Source organism: Patella vulgata, chromosome 3 (assembly GCF_932274485.2).
Source record: "Patella vulgata chromosome 3, xgPatVulg1.2, whole genome shotgun sequence".
Classification (NCBI taxonomy): Eukaryota; Metazoa; Mollusca; class Gastropoda; family Patellidae; genus Patella; species Patella vulgata.
In genome coordinates, this window is record NC_065881.2 from 55,183,693 (window position 1) to 55,205,608 (window position 21,916).

The 21,916-nt window shown below is 34.3% G+C and overlaps 2 protein-coding genes across 4 annotated transcripts in view; one reads left to right on the forward strand and one right to left on the reverse strand.

Moving 5' to 3' along the window:
- The window catches only part of LOC126815526 (mdm2-binding protein), a 24,189-nt gene extending 15,008 nt beyond the window's left edge, over positions 1-9,181 (forward strand). For all 3 annotated transcript variants that reach the window (XM_050541215.1, XM_050541217.2, XM_050541216.2), the window contains 10 exons: positions 1,153-1,314; positions 1,855-1,986; positions 2,669-2,760; positions 3,669-3,757; positions 5,526-5,780; positions 6,853-7,019; positions 7,202-7,395; positions 7,814-7,927; positions 8,387-8,452; positions 9,059-9,181. In XM_050541215.1, coding sequence (XP_050397172.1) covers positions 1,153-1,314; positions 1,855-1,986; positions 2,669-2,760; positions 3,669-3,757; positions 5,526-5,780; positions 6,853-7,019; positions 7,202-7,395; positions 7,814-7,927; positions 8,387-8,452; positions 9,059-9,115 — 1,328 coding nt within the window. In that variant the 3' untranslated portion in view covers positions 9,116-9,181. The remainder of the gene's footprint in view (positions 1-1,152; positions 1,315-1,854; positions 1,987-2,668; positions 2,761-3,668; positions 3,758-5,525; positions 5,781-6,852; positions 7,020-7,201; positions 7,396-7,813; positions 7,928-8,386; positions 8,453-9,058) is intronic.
- Positions 9,182-13,426: 4,245 nt separating this feature from the next.
- Positions 13,427-21,910, reverse strand: LOC126816366 (cytochrome c1, heme protein, mitochondrial). Its single transcript, XM_050542810.2, has 8 exons — positions 21,755-21,910; positions 20,212-20,256; positions 19,661-19,809; positions 19,252-19,378; positions 18,414-18,584; positions 17,525-17,672; positions 15,144-15,244; positions 13,427-13,922 (listed from the first exon to the last, which is right to left on the reverse strand). The coding sequence occupies exons 1-8, from the start codon at positions 21,824-21,826 to the stop codon at positions 13,824-13,826; spliced, it is 912 nt and encodes a 303-aa protein (XP_050398767.1). The 5' UTR covers positions 21,827-21,910; the 3' UTR covers positions 13,427-13,823.
- Positions 21,911-21,916: the final 6 nt, after the last annotated feature.

Sequence of the window (21,916 nt, forward strand, 5' to 3'; positions counted from 1 at the left end):
TATAATATAGCCAGAATGCCCAGCTCTTTACCTAAATCTTACATAATGCATCCTTAAACAACATGATTCCTGTAAAATATACCCGGTAATAATAAGATCCCATCCACTAGCCATAACTTGAACATGTCTTGTACAAATTCCTTCAAAATGACATTAACATTTGCATATCGAACATTTGCTGCCAATTTGTATTACCATCAAGATTGGTCGCAGTACGTCTTTCTTGTAAATTATTTAGTTTTTTTGTGCTGAGTGAAGACTGTAGCCTTACAGCTGGCCCCTGGATCCATTCACTTCATTTGAAATTTGTTGTATATTTCTTGCAATGTCTGTGTCGTTTGTCTGGTTCGCAGGCTATCTTATTGGTTTTGTTTTGCATCTAGTGCACTTCTCCTGCACTTACTATTAAGATTACTCAGTCACCTTAAATTTTCTTTTGCACTTGCACCAAAATCACTATTATGTCTAAGTCAATACAGGGAGTAATATATTTTTCATGTATGTAGTTTAATTTTTAAGAAAGTCAATAATCAAAAGAGTGTTTTGAGTTTCTGTTTTCTTTCAAGTGTAGGTAATAAGAAGCTATCAAGAACTGAAAAACTAGAGCAAACACACTTAATGTTTTTGAAATGGATTTCCTTTCAGTTAATATGAATTTGAGTTAATTATGCCTCAGGTCCCAAACAGTACATTTACTTTAGTATATTCCTTCTCATTGAATATAATCTTTTATTTTCAGTCTGTTTTCTAAAATCATGAAAAATTTCTAGACTTTATTTGATGTAAAAATATCAGCACCCTGTATAAACTTTTATACATTTAGGCCTATAGCTTAATAAGCTTTGTTATAAAAATGTAGCTCTATAAAAACTCTAAGGTATCATCATATTAATATAGATAACAATTTTGTTTAAAAGAAATATTTACTGTCTGTTCCAGGTGACACCCCGACAAGGAATTTGCCTGCCATTTCTTCAATTTTTAATTAAAATAGCTTAAACTTAGTGACATACCTGGAATTGTCATCCCATTGCTATTTTCATTGGACCTTTTCGCCTAGAAGTTCAACAAAAGTTTTTTTGTAACTACCTTGAAGTTTGTTTGATTTTATGTTACATTTGTCTATTATTATTAACATTTTTATTTCTGTAGATGAAAGAGAAGAGAAGAATTTATCAACAGTTATAAGTCAACATCATCTGTTATCATTTCTAGAATCAACACAGAGACAATTTATAACATCATTATTTCATACATATCAACGTCATGAAGAAATTAAGACACATGATATCACTTGTATCGACATCAATTCAGGTTAAACATTTACACTATATTAAAATTGAAAATATGATGAACAAAATATTGCCCTACAAAAAAGGATGCATTTTATGGGTCCCAGGCCAAATTTTTCCAGACAGATTAGAAGTTATAAAGATTAATCGTATTTAAAATTGGCTACTGAATATCTAATTTGGCGGACATTTGGCTTATGGGAACCTGGTTATATACTAAACATTAATAAAAATACTGAAATAACAAGGATATGTTTTTGTTGACACTACCAAAGTTTTAAATGAAGCATACTTAATCTGATCTGAGTCCAACTCACTTTGGTTCAGAACTTACGACCAAGTATACTACAGTTTGATCTGTTTACTGAGTATTTAGTGGTATTGTTCCAGTTTCACATCTATCCTTTTGGCAGTGTACATTGGATTTAAAACCCAGACATGTATGTTTCCTATCTGAGTGGTTTGTTCAGAGAAGTAAAACAAAAGTTGTATGTATATATACGGTACCCAAGTTTACTGTCGAGTCTTAAATAAATGGTGCCATTCTGTGTTTCAATTTCAGATTTAGATATAGACCCAGTAATGTGGCCAGAGAGATTAGCTTTACAGTATTATGAATCTAAACAGAAAACAATTCGAAGGTTTAAATCATCTGATAGTATGCCATTATCTTCACCTTTCTACCCTCAAGAAAGTGAGTGATTACTGTATTATGTACTATCTTTGATTGATTCAGATAATTTAAAGATACAATATGTAAGATTTAAATAAAGAGCTGCCCCCCCAAAAAAAAAAAAAAAAAAAAAAACACATGTTGTTGGGGAGCCTGGGAGAGACAATATCCAACATTGTCCTCCAACTTTTTGATTGGTTACAGAGGAGAGAGGGTTGGCCATTCAAGCACTACCATGTTTTGTTTCAAGAAATTAATGGCGACATGTCAGATAATCTGCTTGTCTTTGTCAGGCCTGGAAGTGATCAGCCTGTCTCAGGATGGTAGGACGTTGGCATTCAAAATTTTCGGGAATGATGCTGTCCCCTTGAATTGATGCAGAGGCGCATTCCTAGTGTTTAGGTGGCATATCGTTGCATTTTTGCCTGAATTGTAGAACTTGTACCGACCCTAGCCACATTTTGTACCATAACACTGCACCATGAAATTGTGATTCAACATTCCTGTTCTGTCAAATTTATTTATTTGTGCTTGAGAGAATTGATCCCTGGTGCATTTACTCAATCGTGAAAACATCAGTTATTCATGTGGTATATGATGATGTTACATTTAGAATTAGAAAATTAAAGTGTAGTCTATCTCTCAAACGAAATATACAATCATCCATTTGCATAGTACGAAATTTTCAAATTATTAATTGAAGGTGGAACATCTTTGGATGCTGTAGAATTTCTACGTTATTTTCAAGCAGATGGTACAGCAGTCAATGATAAAATGTCTCCAGTTCGGAAAAAGGTAAAATGATTCAATAAATCTTTTGATAAATAGTTTTACTTTATTCTAGGTACCAGGTTTATATTTATATGGATGTAACAAAGTTCCCACTTAATACACATAGCACTCACATAATGCAGGGCTTCCGGCCTATTTGGATATAGTTTGAAACAAAAAGTGTAAAAGTATTTTTAATCTCAAATTTGTGCATACCTAACCTCATGAGTTTTCACTGGGTACTGTTGTTTACTTCCACTTGTAAAGAAGCCTGTGGCCAATGATTATTGAAATAAAAATAGACCAAAGTTAGGGACCTAGTTAGTTAGTCATTCATTGTTCAATGAAACTAAAACCTTAGTATCAATTAAGGTAACATTTATGTATGTAAAAGCACTAAACTGATTAGTAACAACAAAACACATACTTATGGAAAACAGCTACTAGTGTATTTAAGGCCACGTTTCGTAGAGTATTCTCTCAACGTTATCAAGCTAATGCAGTAAAACGTTGATAACGTTGAGAGAATACTCTACGAAACATCGCCTTAAATACACTAGTAGCTGTTTTCCATAAGTATGTGTTTTGTTGTTACTCTATCCAGTTTCTAAATGCCATTTAAAGAACATAAACTGATTAGGTTTGACAATAGTTGTAAATTGGGTTAATCTGATATGTTATTTAGATTAGTGATGGGGTTAGATCTATTCATTTGAATGTTTGCTTTGAAAAAACAATTTAGTCATAATTGGCTATTTCACTAATTTAAGCTTTTGGTTAGCTGTGTTGATAATGAAACACAAAATTGGTTATTTTCCAACACTGACTTTATCCCAAAGATGTAAAATTGTCAAACCACAAAACAAATCAACATATAAAATCCATTGAAATATCCTTGACCAAGATTTTGAATTCAATATTTTTGATTTCAGTCAACAGGAAGAACAGTAAAGAGGTTTTTTAGTCACGATAGTTTAACTAGCTGGCCAGAAAGTAAAGATGCTAATTATCATGATGTTTAGTAAGTTATATTTTTAACTATAGACCAAAATTCATAGTTAGGTCACACTTATTTGATTTTCTGTTTCTTAAGGCTATAATAAGAAAATAGTCATTTGAATCATGTGAAAAATGTTTTGTTTAAAATTTCAAAACTTAAAAATTTGGAACTAGAAGGTTTTAACAGCACAACCAATTACTTTTGTTTTTTTTAAATAAGTCTTTCCCCAAAACAAATTGGTCTGGCCTTACATATTGTAATGTGCAACCCATAACTATATACCAGGGAATATGATAAACGGTATCGCATCACAGTTTGCTAAACAAAAACGACGTAAGTGCGAATCAAATATTAATCAAGTTTCTTGTCCTAAATAATTTAGGCATGAAAAAATGTTGAATAAACGTTATTTACCATTCCACTGCGTATGGACATTTTAATCCCCTTCATGTCGGTCTACAAGATTAAAAGTAGTCAAAGATTAGTCAATAAACTAATTAATTGTAAGCTAACATTTTAACAGTCATTCAGTTCACAGATGTTATATTTGATAATCCCGTAAATATACAAGCTTGATAATTATTCACAAAACAATAATTTTTTTTTATCTGTAACCATTTCCCTTCGTAAGAATTGACCATTTGCCATCACACAACATTTCAATCATTTTCCATTCACTAAACAACAAAATATTCGATAGGCTATAATAATACGAAAAATGTATCCACCTGAATCGCACACTGTTGTTAGCTATACATGGCGACAATGCATGCATTGCATACGAGTGTCGATGCTACAATGGAAGTTTTAAATATCGTTTTATAATGAAGACAATCAATGTTTCGACAGATATTTTGCTTTCATTTTCTGCCGTGTAAATGAAGACACATAATTTTGGAGGACTATTACTGGCGCAAATGTGAAGCAGGTAGCCTACGGTCGTATAGATCGGTATGCTTTCACTCTTATTGTATGATAAGATTATAAGATAGGAATATTACGGCCGTAAATTTGAATAATCTATGGGAATTGAATATGAAAAATTGCGAGGTGTGCCAGTTGTAGGCCATACCGGTAGAAATTATGGCCTACAGAAATTGTTCAATACAATACTGTGAAAATTTACTTGTTTGCAATTCAACCAAGAGAAACTGCTAATCAATTTTCAGATTGATTAGCACTTTTTTGGTAAATATCCAATAAGTGCTAATCAATTTATTTTTCTTATCATATACCCTGCTATATACCAGTCTTAGACTGCAAAAAAATGTTTAATATGCAACTGGTTGGACTCCATGTGAATGCTTTTGGTAAATATGATAGTTATAATTGAATAATTATAAAAAAAGAACTAGCTTTGGAGTTAGTGGTACATGTATCCAGTTAAATGAAACTTTTAATAGGTAAACTTTCAGTAGATTTAATAATTCATTTAGCTGTATCTGAAAATGCCATTGTTCTGTTATGAACTCTGTCATCATTAGTCTAGTTGGTGCAGAAAAGTAGGATTTTAAACCCCATTTCAATTCTTTAGTCAACTAATTAATCAGTGTTGAGTATTGAGGATGTAGATGATACTACTGATTTACAGGAGTAATAACTTCGTTCTTAGAGAAGAAAAATATATATTAGTAAGTCATATAAGACACTATTATCTTATTTTATAGTACTCTGATTCTACGACATGCATAGGTCAATATAATCTGTTGTGCATAGCTCATATCAGTTGAGTATTTAAATTAGACAATTTTCATTATAGTTCAATAGATCATTTTATTTAATTTTGCAGTTATTATTCAAAAAAGGAGGATAATCATTTTGCTAAAGTACGAGATAAATTTATGAAAGAAGAAACATACTGTTCTCTGTATACACCATTTTATGGGAAAACAAAAAGTAAAAAGATTGAGTCAAAAATGTCACGGACATCATCATCTGGACATATTTTATCTCCTACCAGAAGATCACCAAGAGGCAAGAAAAGAAAACATGATAATGTAAAATCTTCATCGCAGACTTCTGTAAAACAAAATGTTGGATTACGGTAAATTTTTATTATCCCTCTAATCAGATCTTGATACAAATGAAATGAAATGAAATGGGGTTTAACGTCCTACTGTTCTGCTCCTATTCTGGGCTAATAAAGACGGGCATACGCCATACAGTGTGCTATGAGGGAAATTTTGCCCGGGCAGTGGCACTATCGCCTACTCTTATATCGAATTCCAACTGCCAGGGGATCTTTTACGTGCATTCCAATATATACACGGGACCTCGGTTTTTCATAACATCCGAAGGACTAGACAGTTGTCCTTGTCAGGCCCTCCGTTCTGCACCACTGACAAGGGCAAACCTCGGCCAATGCAGGGATCGAACACCCGACCTCCAGGCTAGATCTTGATACAAGCTCAGTTACAAATTACAAAGGATGGCTTTATTCAAAACTTAGTTGTTAGTGTAGAGAGACGCATTGGTGCTATCAAATTTGTCTTTCTGTCCATCTGGCTGGGGGGGGGTGGCCAAATGGATAGCACTTGTGCGCTGTATCATAAGGTGTCAACTGGCGTGGTTTCGATTCCGCAGTGGTATGTGACAAGGAGTGTGGTCGTCTGTCCAATCCCGTGGGTTTTCTCCGGTTTTCTCCCACTGCTAAACACCCCTATGCGCAAGCGAATTATTGAAATAAAATTGAACCATGTTAGTCCCGAAATGTCCTAGTTTGTGTCGAGTGGACGTTAAACCCCATGTCTCACCCTCTCTCTCTCATGCTGGAACAGTCTGAGATGCAATACCTTTATTTCTAGTAAAATATACTTTTAACTACATTTCTAATGCAAAGATATCAACTACACTAACATCAATACCATCTGCAAGTGTTTTATTAATTTACTGAAATTTCACTAGTTGATCTTTAGAATTGCCGTAACTGTACATGTACTTCTAGTTATTTTTTTTTAAATAAACATCATAACTAGCTTTTTAAACATCATCATGTTCTTTAACCGAATATTCCTTTGAATTGTGTAATCTCCGATTCATAGGGCTTTCATGTTAACTACTAGTAGTTCAACATCCAAGCAAAATGGTAATAATTTCTATTTCTTTTGTTATTGCAGGACTCCCACAAAGTTAGCTCAAAGGCAATTGAAGAGCCCAAAAAAAAGACCTAGCCAGCAGAGTCCTAGAAAACGAGTTAGTCAACCTCAACGTTCTTCTCCTAGAAAAGGTGTAAGACAATCCCCAAGAAAAGCAGTCACAGATTCAAGACCCTTTGATTTTTCAGGTAATCCTCCTCTTTCTTGTATTGCAAACTATTTATTGATATTAGAAAAGGTATAAGGTTTTATAGAAAAATAGCATACTTGCCTCATGTGCTAAATAAATGGTCCTTAAAGCATTGTTATGATCCCTTGTAAAATCAAGATACACTTCAGTTTGTTAAGCTATTTTACTGTTTGTTTTCAGGTTCACAAGTTGTAAGAAAATTACCAGCCCCTTTTACATTAGATGAAGATTCAAATCAATCGAATGTATTTGGTAATTTTACTAATATACCAGCACCACATACTATAGAAGTTAGAAAGAAAAAAACTATAGAATCTGGTCAATCAAGTCAATCTTCAAAAGCAGGAGAGTCTAGATCACAAAGACACAGAAGAGTAAGTTATTGTTAGTCGGTTAGCATGCAGATAATATTGATAAGTTGGAAATGTTACAAAAGGTTACAAGACATAATGAACATTTTAAAATCAATACATGTGTCTAAGTATTTCTTTTGTTTCGAGGCCATTTGTAACGAACAAGGAAAAACATATCCTAGAAGACAATGCAGAATGCTGATTAACAAACGACATAGTAATTAAAAAAATAACGTGTAGAATGGACCAAGCAGGCATAAACGACTGCCATTCAATTTGGACTGTTCACATATTTTACCGAACATAATTTATTAGAAATTAGAATAAAAATCATTTTCTATTCATCCATCTTAAATTGATATGTGCTTTTAAGGTTCCAAAGAATATAGCCATATGCCCTTTAAACTTCAATAAATTAATAATTCAATGTTTATTTCAGAAATTAGAAGAGATATGTACTCGGGTCTTAGAATTAAATGGAGTTGACAAATCCAATAGCATATTTAAATCATGTTCATCAAATTTATATCAAGTGACTAAATTCTTTGTTAAAGTATGTATACTCATTCAAAAAATCTAATTAAAATCAGATGTTATTTTTGTTAGGTTTATTTAGATGGTCATTCAGTTTATATCTCAAGAGTAAGAAATTTGGCTAATGAAGACTGGCATAAGCCATACAATTTGCTATGAGGGAAATTTTGCACGGACAGCAGTGCTACAGCCTACTCTTATGTTGAATTCCAACTGTCAAGGGTTCTTTTAAGTGCATGCCAATGTGTACAAGGGATCCTAGTTTTAGGTTACATCCGAACGACTAGACACTGACCTTGCCAGGCCTTCCTTCCTGCACAACTGAAATGGGGAAACCTCATGGAAAATCCAGTGGAACATTCTCAGCCCACACCGGGAGAAAACCTGAGACCTAGTTAGTGAGCCAGCATCTCACTCACTGAGCCACCATGTCTTTATGTGGACAGAATTGAGCAAATAATATTGTGCACTTTTTCAGGCTTTGCCGAATGCCCATAGTTTGTCACAAGAAATGAGACGAATAGCAGAAGGTCAAGTTCTACAGGTATTCAACTAAAATTTGTAATTATGTTGTTTTAGAACATTGAAACAATTTTTATAAAACTCAGTTATTAAGGTGTATGCACTAATTTGTTTTAGTAGAATTGAATCCAACTTGTACTGACAGTTATCTTTGACTAATGTAGCCTCTACAAATATTAGTCTGTATAGGTCCTCGGCATTTGAGAATATCTAGGTCATTGGCTAGAGTATTCGGTCTTTTATGTTATGGACGGAATAAGGGAGTTAAATTGTCCTAAAACAAGATGTCGATACCAATGAAATTATTTAAGACTTACTATTGTCTGTGCGGCATCCAACAGTCCTGAGTTTTATTTATTGTAAAATTGATCTCAAGGATAATATCTGGTTTTTCATAATCCTAATTCATTGTCACAATTCATGTTTGATTATAATAATGCATGAATTTGGGGAAGGTGCACAACTCTTTCTTGACTTTACACCCATGCGTAACCTGGTGTTTGGTTTTTATGCGATTGATTACCCAGTAAAATTTCATCAAATCTGCAGGTTGAGGACCAGGAGGTTCTGTGTGTCCAAGACTATGACCTAAGTGTAAGTAAATTAGATAAAATCTTTCTGTTTCTAGGTTATTGATCTGGAGAAAAGAAGACAGGAACTAAGTCAGAAGAAAAAGAAAATATAACAAGAAATCTCTGAAACAGAAATAATTCTATTCAACTAATTTTATTAATAAAATATATACATCATATTTACATTTTTGTAGTTTTGAAAATTCGCTAATAGACTGGAACATAAACATTATACATATCAAAATATGATGAGTATTTTACTCCAGGTACCAACGAAGTTACTAATGTTTTGCATTTCAAAGCAAAAAGTTCTTATAAGATGACAATTTCCAAATTAAAGCCATGCTGAAATAGGCTGAGATTTCCAACAAAAGTAGCTTCACAAACATTTGATTTTACTCTCACTCAGAATGAAAAGTGTGTTGAGTTGATTGATAAAGATGAGGAATGTTATTCTTGGTCAGCATTCAGTCACTTTAATCTGTCCTCTCCTTTCAATGCTCTATACATATTCATTTCATTGGGGAACACTTTGGTCAGTTCCACCATTAATAAACCTTTAAATCTCTGTAACAAAGAATAAATGGTACATGTATATGAAATAAAGTGAGTGATATAAACTAATTAAAAGGAAGGATTTCTCAACATATTCAGAACACCGAGTGTCTTAGGGAAAATTGGCATAGCTTTTTTAAATCAATGCAAATTACATCCCCAAACTCAAACTGTGTGGAACCATGCATCCTTGAATTAAGACACTGTAACCCATTACGGTAATTAAGCTATAAATGGATGAAGGTAGAATAGTGCTAGATATAATTAACATGGCTGGCCTGAAACTTCTGTAACAAAATATTTTGTAGAGAAATAACAGTAAGTTTAGTTCTGAAAAGTGAACAAAGTCTGACCCTGGAGTAACTTACTCCTTCCCGGTGTAAGTGATAATCAATTGTTGTTCAAACCATTTACATTTATGAGTAAGTCAAAATGACAACTAGTACAGTACAAAACACTTACTTTTAAATTATCCATTTTACCCTTTACTTGTTCATTCTTCTCTAAAGCTTTTTCTAAACAGTCTTTGGTATACAAGTTGGGATTTTTTCCCTCATCAATGTAACTGAAAAGATTAATAATTGTATGGTTATCTTCTAATTATTGTAGGTCATTATCCAATTCATAACCTAAATTGCTAGATATATTTTCCATACCAATATATTTAGGTCTTTATATAAATGCAGATCCACTTGCCAAGCACTTGGATTTACAATGTCAAAATAAAGTGTGGAATTTGGTATTCTGAGGATGTCCAAGTGTGAAGGCAGTTCCACTTGCCAAGCACTTGGATTTACAATGTTGTCAAAATAACGTGTGGAATTTGATATTCTGAGGATGTCCAAGTGTGAAGGCGATCTTTATATAGCACTAAATTTTCACACCAAGCAGACATGGCCCTGTTTATAACTGAAAACTAACTTCAGGGTTGTTGTTTTTAATTGAACTTCTTAAAGCTGTAATACTTGTTCAATTTATGGTCCCTATTATATATGTACTGAGATACCATTTCACAATGGCACTAAACTGCTAAGTTATAAACCAGGAAATGAAATGGGGTTCAACTTCCTACTGTTCTGCTCCGATGACTGGGCTAATGAAGACGGGCATACGCCATACAGTGTGTTAGGAGGGAAATTTTGCCCGGGCAGCAGCACTATGGTCTACTCGTATCAATTCCAACTGCACCTTTGACAAGGGGAAACCACGCTGGAAAATCCCGATGAACTTTCTCGTGACCTTCAAGCCAACGCTGCAAGAAAGTTCTTTGGGATTTTTCAGCAGGGTCTCCCCTTAGCAGTGGTGCAGGACGGAGGGCCCATCAAGGGATAGTCATTTGGATGAAACGACAAACCAAGTTCCTGTGTTTATATAAAAGAAACCTTAGAAGTTGGAATTCAACAAAGAATCAGTGGACCCAAATTTCCACAGTTACACTGTGTAAGGTGTATCCCCGTCTGCATTAGCCCAATTGGTGCAAGAAGAGTAGGATGTTAAACTGGGATTTCATTTCCCACCTAACAAAGCAAATTTAAATCAATTGAGATTTTATTTGAATAAATCAAGGAGGTTAGTCTTCTTTTAAGCACCTACTTGAAAACTTCTAGGGGTACATGGACATCTTGTAAAAGTGGTCTGAACTTTTCGATCTCCTGCATTTCAGAGACCATTGTGTTTCTGAAATTAAATAACGGTGACATTTTCTATAAGCTTACATCATTTCTAAATATGGTAGCACCAAATAATTCACCTATTTATCACTTTATTTCGAGAATTTAATACTTCAAATTAGAGATCAGAACTACAATGTCATGGTAAGTATGAATATATGAAGTCTATAGAAACCAACTGGATAATTGTAGGCTAACAGTCAATCCAACAAATCCAGTATCCGACCAGATAATAAAATCCAGTGCATCCCTACATTTAATGTCTAAAAAAGACGTGCAGTGTTTTTTTAGTTCAATATTCTAAGAAGCAAGGATAGAAAGTTTGTTAGTTTACAAATTTAGCTGATGTGATTCTTAATTAAAATAATGATGGGGTACTGAAATTTCAAAAAGCCCAGGTGATAAAATCAAATCAAAATTTGAAGATGTCGGCAGTTTTCCTTAGCTACCAATCTGATTAAAACACAGATCCTATTTTGTTTTGTTGTTTTTTTTAGTTCAAAATTTTGTTTTTCTCGTCTTCACAACTGGGATTTGGAAGAGTTGTTATATAACAGGTGTTCTAGTTGATGTGAGGAATCAGCCAATGAAACAGTTTGTTATGGCGAGTTCTTTGCGTGCTCTGCACGGAACTGTGGGTAAACCACTAGAAACCTCAACACTGATTGATTGATCAATGTCTGATGTCAGAGGGTCAAAAGCCGCTCGTATGACCTGTGATGCGACCTCCCACTACAACTGGTCAGATCTTCATGCAGTGTAGACCATTGAAAGTATAAAAGTAAAAGAAAAAAAGGAATATAGATAGATCTGTATTTAAATCAGATTGCTTTAGCTATAAGAACGTAGCTAAAAATGTTGAGATATACTGATGTTGAAACACGGAGGGTTGAGAGATGAGGTTTCTTATCTTGGTGAATAGGTCCCCCTTATTTACTGAACAAATTCGTTTTCACACTGGACAATAAGCTGGGACTGAGAGGGTGGTATGTGTACGAAAGTGCAAATTTATGCGAGGACCAGTTCAGCAGTTGGCTACTGTCTGTAGGCATAGCAACTAATAATTTAAATTTAATTTAGGCTCCCATATGCGAACCTTTACGGTACCGTACAGTAACTGTTTTAATAGTTGAAGGCTAGGCCGGTACTCAACCAAAAAATGTTATTTATTTGTAATGTTATTAGGCTAGTAGTTATTATTCACCACAAAAATGGCGTCAGTGGATTTTAACGAAGAAAATTAGTTTATCACAGCACCATTTCAAATAAACTTACATCTTTTGATTAAGCACATTTTGTCCTTGTCCTAATGGTTGGAAATCGCTGACAATAATGCCAAGCTGTCGAGTATTTTCAATAAATAGTTCCAGTTGCTGTTCTAATGACTCGAACTTATCAGCCATCTTCTTAGATAGTCACGATAATCCAGGCGTAAATTGAGAGTTGCTTCCCTTGATAATTTTTTGTTTGTGAGAATTTAGGTTTAAGGGAGATAAATCCTTTGTGAAAACCCTGGAAGAAGACCACAATTAATTCCCCCACCCCAACTATTGAATTTAATGTCAATTCTGATCCATTTGCTCGGGTCCACCTTTTTACCAAATTTCGTTGAGCAGAATGCTATTCACTACAGATGGAGAAACAAACAGCCATGCAACTGGGGAGCGAAGGGAGAGAGAGAATTGCTATATTTTGATGCATTTGAGATGGTAAAATTTAATGGTGGTCTGCCTCTACCTACGGGAAGACAATTTCCATCAAAGATCTAAAATCTATAAGAAGATTTAGTTTCCAGTCAGTTGAACCATAATAAAGATATGTTCCCTTGAGGTTAATTTATGATTTTGTTATGACCTTGAAAAATGAAAATATATGGACTGGTTAGGATCTTCCCTTAATTTGTGTTCCAAAACGTTTCACAGACAGCCAGGTGACCCTATTATAATGCAACCCAAGCTTTCTCGAAATGGTGGGGGTCAAAAAATATATATATGGATTATTGTGGCCACTAGTGTACTAACAAGAGTATAATTGACAGACAGAAGATGCAGTAATTTACAACCACATTAAAATGGTTGCATATACAAGAGTATAATTGACAGACAGAAGATGCGGTAATTTACAACCACATTAAAATGGTTGCATATAAAAAAAGTATCTAAATTATCAAAAGAATCTTGTTGGAAAATTTAAAACATGTTAAATAATAAAACTTTTAATTCTTATAAGAAATGGGAACACAAGACATCATATTTATGTTTGACATTTAAGTGGATGTAACATAAAACAATGCCACTGTTCTTTTTCTGAGTAATGATGTTTGTCTATCTAAAAATCTTGCAGTAACTTGTTGAAATAATACAACATTTAAATTTCTCTATAATAACCAGTAACTTTTATTGAATTAAGTTAATAAAATGATGGTAATATTCATGAAACCAATATAGTCTCTCACTACAGTCTTCACACACATATACAACAATGTTGATTTTTATACAAGACTAACAGCTTTGATCTTTTTCCATGTCAATTTTATTAAACAAAATGTGGTGTTGAGATATCTGTCATCCATAAATAATTAATAGCACTGTCCTTATCATTTCTGGCTTGTTAATTTTCTACTCTTTAGTACTGTCCACCTATGACGTTTGAAGTAGTATGTTATTACCATCAATAAAGTTAATATAGATAGGGTCTGAAATTAAATAAAAATATTTATTAAAATAAATTACAGCATAAAAACTTTTATTCCTAATTCAAATGCAACAAACCAACAGAGAGGCTGATGTCCCCCGCCTAAATCCCAAAATAAATAGAGACACAAATAAATTAATTGCACATTAAAAGTATCTAGCAACCAAACTGATTATCTATACTTTGTCGAAGCATAAAATGTTCATGATCAATCTCAGCTAAGGTTTTGAAGTACCAGGTAGTGAAACTTTACACTAAGTTTCATCACTCTCCATCAGTTAGAATCAAAGTTATCTTGTCCCAAAGCATCAACCAATGTTAGTGGTCAGTGTTAATCATTGAACTCAGTAAAGACACTCACCATCAAGCTTAAACATGCAATATCAATTAAAGCAGAATTGTTATGTTTCAAAGTCTTGACCAATCAAATTGCTTATTGCTACTTAGCCTAAGAAGAAAATTCTCATCATCGAACTTAGTCAAGATATTGATATAATGAATCTATACTCTGTTTCATCACTCTCGCCCATTTAGAACCAATGTTATCGTGTTCCAAATTCTCAACCGATCAAATTGCTTATCTCTGCTTAGCCTTAGTGGATAATGTGCATGATCGAACTCTGTCAAGACATTCACCTAAGAGACACCTACACCAAGTTTGAACATTCTACCTCAATTAGAAGGAGAGTTATAGTGTTCCACCAATCAAATTGAAGTCTCTACTTTGCCTAAGTAGAAAATGCTCAGTATACAACTTTGCTAAGGTACTGATTGATGTAATAAAACTATACACAAAGATTCACCACTATCACTCAATTAGAATTAGAGTTGTCAAGCTCCAAAGTCTTGACCAATCAAATAGCTCATCATCGAACTTAGTCAAGGTAATGATGTGATGAAACCAAATGAAACTATACACCAAGTTTCATCACTCTCAATTAGTACCAAAGTTATCGTGTCCCCAAAGCATCAACCAATCTAATTGCATATCTCTGCTTACTCTAAGCAGAAAATGTGCACGATCGAACTCCATCAAGGCATTCACCTAATGAACGCCTACACCAAGATTGACCAATCTACCTCAATTAGAAGGAGAGTTATTGTGTTCCAAAGTCTAGACCAATCAAATTGCTTATCACTCTTCATACATGATCTGAGTGTACCTGACAAAAGGGAGAAAATGTTGGGGAAAAACCCCACAGAAAAAGGTTATTATATTTACCTTTATAGCAGTTTTCTTTCTTGTATCATGTTCAATTTCACTAGTCCACCTCAAAAATGTAGAAACATCTTTAGCTAACTGACTCTGAGTGGCAGGAGTACCTTTAAAATTAAATATTACATAACAGTAAGGGCAGATAAAATTTGAGGTATAATGCAGATAAAATTACTACAATCACAACGTCAAGTTGACGCCCACTCGAAACATACAAGGTCATTTCAGACTTACGACATTTCAGACTAAAAAAAATTGCCTGGACGTTTCGGACTCGGGTAGGTGACGTTTCGGACTCGGGAATAAGCTGAAAGGAAAGGTTGAACACAACTGTCAAATCAATCTATAATAAACCAAAAGCGATTCGGACTCGGGTAGGTGATGTTTCGGCCTCGGGAATAAGTTGAAAGGAAAGGTTGAACACAACTGTCAAATCAATCTATAATGAACCAAAAGCGATTTTATATAAAAATAACATGCAGGTAAAATTTACCGCTCGCAATCAAGTACAGCACGCAGATCTTTTAAGGAACCGCAAAATTTTCAATGTTGAATGTTTATCTATAATATGTATATAAAAAGTAACTGATGAATTTATTAGAAATAGTCCAATTCAAAACACGAAAGAAAATATTAACATGAAACACGTGGTTCTTGAAGGACTCTACCAAACGATAAAACATCGTTACCTGTAAAAGTAATTTAAAAAAAAAAAAATATGCTGTAGAATTTATTTCTACACAAAAAACAAAAGTAAATATTTACTCGACATGCACTGTTTTTACAAGCCCCAAGAATTGTTTAACGATAATCCGTAAGCTACACCTTGACATGCATTCCTGGACAAGCTTGCCATAGATAGCAGTACCAATCGATAAATTAGTGCGTACAAAGAAAACTGTTTTCGGTAAATATTAGAAATGGCAACGAAGTGGGATAATTAAAGCTGATTAACCGATAATCCCTATGTTATTCTAGTATGCACAAAGAAACCGTAGAGTTCTTCAGTGGATGAGGAAAAATTTGAGTTGTCAATCGGCGATAATGGCGGCCGTGTGTTGATTCGATTCTTCCGACTCGCGTAAAAGACATTTAGGCTTTCACAATTATAAAAACAATGGCTGTATTACTAAATGTACACAAATTTTCAACAATATTTTATTGTCAAGTTCAATACTCGCCGATGAAACAAAACAAAATAGAACAAGCAGTGTAAAATCGGTGTTATCGTTTTATTAGTGGCCTTGAGAATCGCTGATCAATTAAATAAAACAAAACAATTATCGGACTCACATAAAACGAAAAAAACCCAACCCAAAACAGCCGTTACATATATTTCACATAAATTTCCAACAGTATTTTAATTATTCATCCGAGTCCGAAACCTCACCAGAACGAGTCGGAACTGTTGGCAAGTAAGTCTGAACCGTTGTCTGTGTTGAGTCTGAAATGACGCGGGACTGAAATGACGTGCTACTGTTTTGGGACTGACATTGGGTTCAATTATTTCAATAATTTGCTTGGACATAGATGTCTTTAGCTATGTGAAATCACAACTATAATCTGCATCATCTTTTGATCCAGCAGTTACACAGACCTAACAACCTGTCTAGCCTCTGCCGTTCTATGTGATGAGGCCATGACAATTCATCGAAATCTATCGTTGATTACCATTTTAGAGAAATTATCTCTCTGTTTCACATTGTGCTGTTTTGAGTGATTTGATCTCTCTCTTGTAATCCATGTTTAGGATTAGTATTGTAGATTATTACCATGTCGGATTATCATGTCTTCATTAGCCCAGTTGGAGCAGAACAGTAGGATTATATCGATTCAAGGATTATCCATCCTGTCAGTTTTGGATCATCAAGATCCTGTATAATTCTACTAACTAGGGAATTACTACGGCACCGCCCAAAAGATATCCGTAAAGACTGTCTACAAACAACTACATGTACTTCAAAGCAGTAGAAGCACAGAGAAAAAAAGAAGTCTTTAACTGAACACTGGTAAAATTTTACTGAATACTGTGAGTAATCCTGTACATTGATTTTGATCAATACTGTTATACTTGTATGTATACTCATTTGTCCCAATACCATTTTATCATTTGTATATATTATTAAATGGGTTGTTGTATAGATTTGTCTGATCGAGCTAATGGGAGGATTGTGTGCAACTCTGAAATTTGATAGGGTTTTTCCTGATGACTACTCAAACAATCCTGGCAAGTGGATAGGGTGATAGGGATGACAACATACTCTTATCTGGAATTTGGGCTTAAAAAAATCTGATGTTGGATAGACGTACAATTGGGCATGGGTAACAACAATGTATGATCACATTAATGTGCACGATATTATAATATATATATTTAAATTCTTTACCATCTTCATATTCAATAATTTCATTATAAAGAGCCTGAGCCATGCCTATAGTGCCTCCTGGGAAGTACGGGTTATAATGTACATCATCTTTGACAGTTATTCCTGCAGGTGGATCACAGTAACCAGTCAACAGAGAGAAAATATAGTCCTGTAAAACACAGTGGTATTGTATTAATATAATAATATTATATATGGTTTACTAATCATGACTTGAATTACAATACAATGGTCATATTAAAGATGTATTATGTAACAGCTAAATCTACCCATTGCAGGTCTTTTTTCTGGCCTTAAATGTTACATAAATTATTATTTAGACATTTATTCAAGAGAGACCATCATTTCGGTACTAACATATGGTTCAATTTTATTTCAATAATTCGCTTGCACGTAGGGGTCTTAAGTCGTGCGAGGAAACTCCTTGTCACGTACAACTGGGGAATCGAAACCACGCCAGTTGACTCAAAGACAGACCTTATAGACATTTATTCACATAACAAGCCCATCATCAACTCTCATGACCATTGGATGGCTAAGATATTGAGTGGATTAGACAACGTCACCATATGTTCTTTAAATGAAAATATGGACGCCATTCATGGAGATTGTTGATTTTGGAAATGGCGTTTGACAATCAAAATTATTTAGGCTCTTTCGTATCGTAATGTCAAACATTCATAACTTTCTTCAGAATAAAGTAATTTGACGGAAATTTTCAATATACTGATTTTTCATTATCTATTTTTAAACTATTGTAGCAAGAACGTTCATATCAGCACTTTATCTAAATCTAACATAATGCATCCTTAAGAGTTGCTGTTTTCTATTTTGTCAGAAATTAGGTCTTATAATCATTAAAATATATATCATTCAGAATCTGGGAAATTACCTCTCCACCGTGTCTAGCAGGAACAATAAACGTTAGATCAGGAGGTAGGGCACCGTTGTTCGCAGCTCTCGCTGCTTCTGGGTTAGCATACGGGTTAGGGAATTTATCTGCTAATTTACCAGGTCTTTCAAACATTTTACCTTCCTCGTCTGGTCCATCTACTACTTGAACCTGCATTTAAAAAGATACCATATATATTGATGCATGTTTTTAAAACTAACAATACCAGTAATAGATATTTGGAATTGTAGTAAATGTGCAAATCACTTATCACCCAATAAGGCATTTCACAACCCTCAGAGATGATACTGCATATTTGGTCTTAAAACAATATCTACAGGAGAAATCACTTCTACTTTTTCTTTGCAATTTCCATGGGATAATGTATGGATGATTATAATCTGTTTTCAAGTTAGTATTGATTGGCTATTCATAAGAAGAACCATATTGATTATATGCTGAGTTATTGCCACTGTCATTATGCTTTGTACCAGCATATATCATGCAGTGTATTATGTGGGAAATTTGCACAGGCAGCAACATTTCTGCCCAATTTTCAATGATTTCCACCTGTTATGGGTTCTTTAATGTGCTAATGATTACACAGATGGATCTCAGAACAACTTGGCACTTTTCAATGCACAACTGACTAGTGGAAACCTGACTGGAAAATCCTGAGGAACTTTTTATATCAATACTGGGATCAAACCCTGGACCTCTTGGTTTAAGTGTGCAAGTCAACAATATACTCTCTTGAGCCATTCGTTTGATATCAGAAATCAAACTTCTCGGTGGAAAAAGGTAAGCTGTGTATGACTTTTCAGTATAGTCAACTTACTTCTGCTGCTTCAGCCTTAGCCTCATCTTCTGTCATGAAAGCATCTACTAAATTACGATAATACATATAGTTCATACTATGACAGGCTGCACATACTTGTTTGTAAACGAAATAACCTCGCCGTACACTGAAATCCACAAAACAATATGTGCAATAGTAGTATACATGTAATATAGGTAAATAATCTAGGAAAACTTTAATTTGTCTTATAGTGCTCATATTTTGATGTCAATACATTTTAGTTTCATATAAAATATGTTTGGAAAGAGAAAATTACTACATGACAAGACAATTCAGTAAAAATATTTAATATGAAATTATATACGGCAGTTTTACATATTTCTACTTTTATAATGACATACATACAGCTAGAATTCACAGAAAAATATACATATGATTTCATTCATACCTAGTAACATCTAATGCATCCAAATAGCCTGAATGATTCCATGGATATTTTGGAGGGTGCAATTCTAATTCACCTGCCAGAACAGATTGATTTAGAGCAACTGCTAATCCTATACCTCCTGTGGTTACTATTCCAGCAGCTGCTAAAGCCTACAATTCAAAATAAATCCATTTAGTTATCACAATTATCTTCTACTTCTACAAGTCTGTTGTGTATTCTGTTGAGCGAGGATTCTTTAATTTTATTTTACTACTCCGCCCCGCCGGTATCATCTTTTGATCCAGTCGCCATGCAGTTGTATCAGCCATGCAGTTGTATTAGCCTGTCCAGCTTTAATTACTCTCTAAGGGAGTGTTGTCGTACCCTTTTCCTGTTTCCAATTATCACAATTATACGGGTTAGGTTTTTAAAAAATCAAATTCTAATCAAACAGAATACGGCCACTTTGTTATTTAAAATCAAATCTAATCAGAATACAAATACAGTCACATTTGTTTTTGCACCATACACATGTTATAGGATAGGGGAGACAAAATATAATGACAACTTACAATTTTTCTGCCTGTACTCTGATTCTTAAAAGTTACAAAACCTGCCTGCAAAATACAAATTAATCAGATATATAAGCAGTCAGTTAGACAGTTACTTAAAATTCCTCTGGATTATCTGGTATGGTTCTCCCTGTCAAAGGTGCAGGACGGGCGATCTGGCAAGGAATAGCGTTTCTAGGCAGTCAGATTGAACGAAAAAATAAAGCCCCGTGACTGTACAGTACATGTTCACATAAAAGAGCATTTGGAATTTGAAAATGTGAGTAGGCCTTAACAAAACTGTTTAAAATTCCCTGTAGCAGAGCGGATGGAACAGAAAAGTAGAATGTTGTTAAACTAGTACAGACCTAGTTTAGCTCTGAACTTTGGGTCTCATTACACTTGCCCTTACGTTCAAGAACTGTCCTATTGAATCCTTGTCGAAAATAAAATCGGTGGGCAACTTTTTACTGCTAAACGGTCGCGTGTCAACCTCTGTGAACGTCTGAACTATGTAAAGGAACATTTTAGTGAGAACATAAGACCTTCCTGACCTCGCTAACATCAGTATGTGCAACACAATATGCTGTTAAAAATATGTCCCCTTTTGCTAAACGGCTTGGCAGACACCATTGAAATATAAATATAGGGTAACGCACAAATTTACATAACTCGGCCATATAAGACGAAACAAAATTTAGTTAAACCTGGGGGGAAAAATTGAAATCTTTGAAAGGTTGAGAATTTTCAGTCATTTATTTTTGCCAAGCCCAATTACAATAATTTACAATATTTCGTTTCATCTTATATGGTCGAGTTACGTAAATTTGTGCGTTGCCCTATATTTAGATTTCCATGGCGTCTGCAAGCCGTTTCGCAGAAAGGGATGTATTTTTAACAGCATGTTGTGTTGCACATACTGACGCTAGCGAGGTAAGCAAGGTCTTATTTTTTCACTAAAATGTTCCTTTACATTGTTCAGGCATTCACTGAGACTGACAAGCGACCGTTTAGCAGTAAAAAGTTTCCCAGTAAAATTGACTGGGGTCGATTTTATTTTCGAAAAGGATTCAATAGGACGGTTTGTGAATGTACAGGGCGAGTGTAATGAGACCTACCTTCAGAGCTGAACTAGTACTGAGCTGAACTAGTACAGGCCTAAAAAGTAAGACTCTTAGTCTTGAGTATTAGAATAGTAAGGTAAAGAGTAAACCCCATTTCATTTCATATTTCATAAGTAAAGTTATGCCTCAATTAAGAGCTTACTGGGAGATTCTTTCAAGTACAACACAGACATGTCAGGACTTTTAAAAAATAAAACCTGTTGTATAATTGGAAGCATGTCTCTCAGATACAATTATTACTGTATTATATAATATAATTAGGCCTGTGCATGCGGTTATGTAACTAGTACTATTCGGCAGGAGATATTTTCAAGGGCACACGAGTGACATTCGACACGTACTTGTATTTTAAGTGTGGTGCGGGACACTTGCGACTTATTCATTGGAATTACACATCAAACAGATATTAGAACACTAATCTTTGTGGTTATTCAACTTACATTTTGACAAGAAATACTTGATCTAGCTCGTAAAAGAGCTTGTCTTGAACTTCTGCCCACAATGGCAGCCATGTTGATTTTCAACCCGAGCTGGAAGGGTCGGAGGTATAACGGATATGTGGAACTGTGGTAACCCAAACAGACTCGATCGTCAGGACGAAA

Excerpts from the sequence above, each read along its gene's own strand:
- LOC126816366 (XM_050542810.2), bottom strand. The coding sequence starts at position 21,826 with ATGGCTGCCATTGTGGGCAGAAGTTCAAGACAAGCTCTTTTACGAGCT. Across the intron at positions 19,379-19,660 it reads GATGCATTAGATGTTACTAG|TGTACGGCGAGGTTATTTCG; the intron begins GTATGAATGAAA and ends TGTGGATTTCAG. Across the intron at positions 15,245-17,524 it reads AATTATTGAATATGAAGATG|GTACTCCTGCCACTCAGAGT; the intron begins GTAAAGAATTTA and ends TTAATTTTAAAG.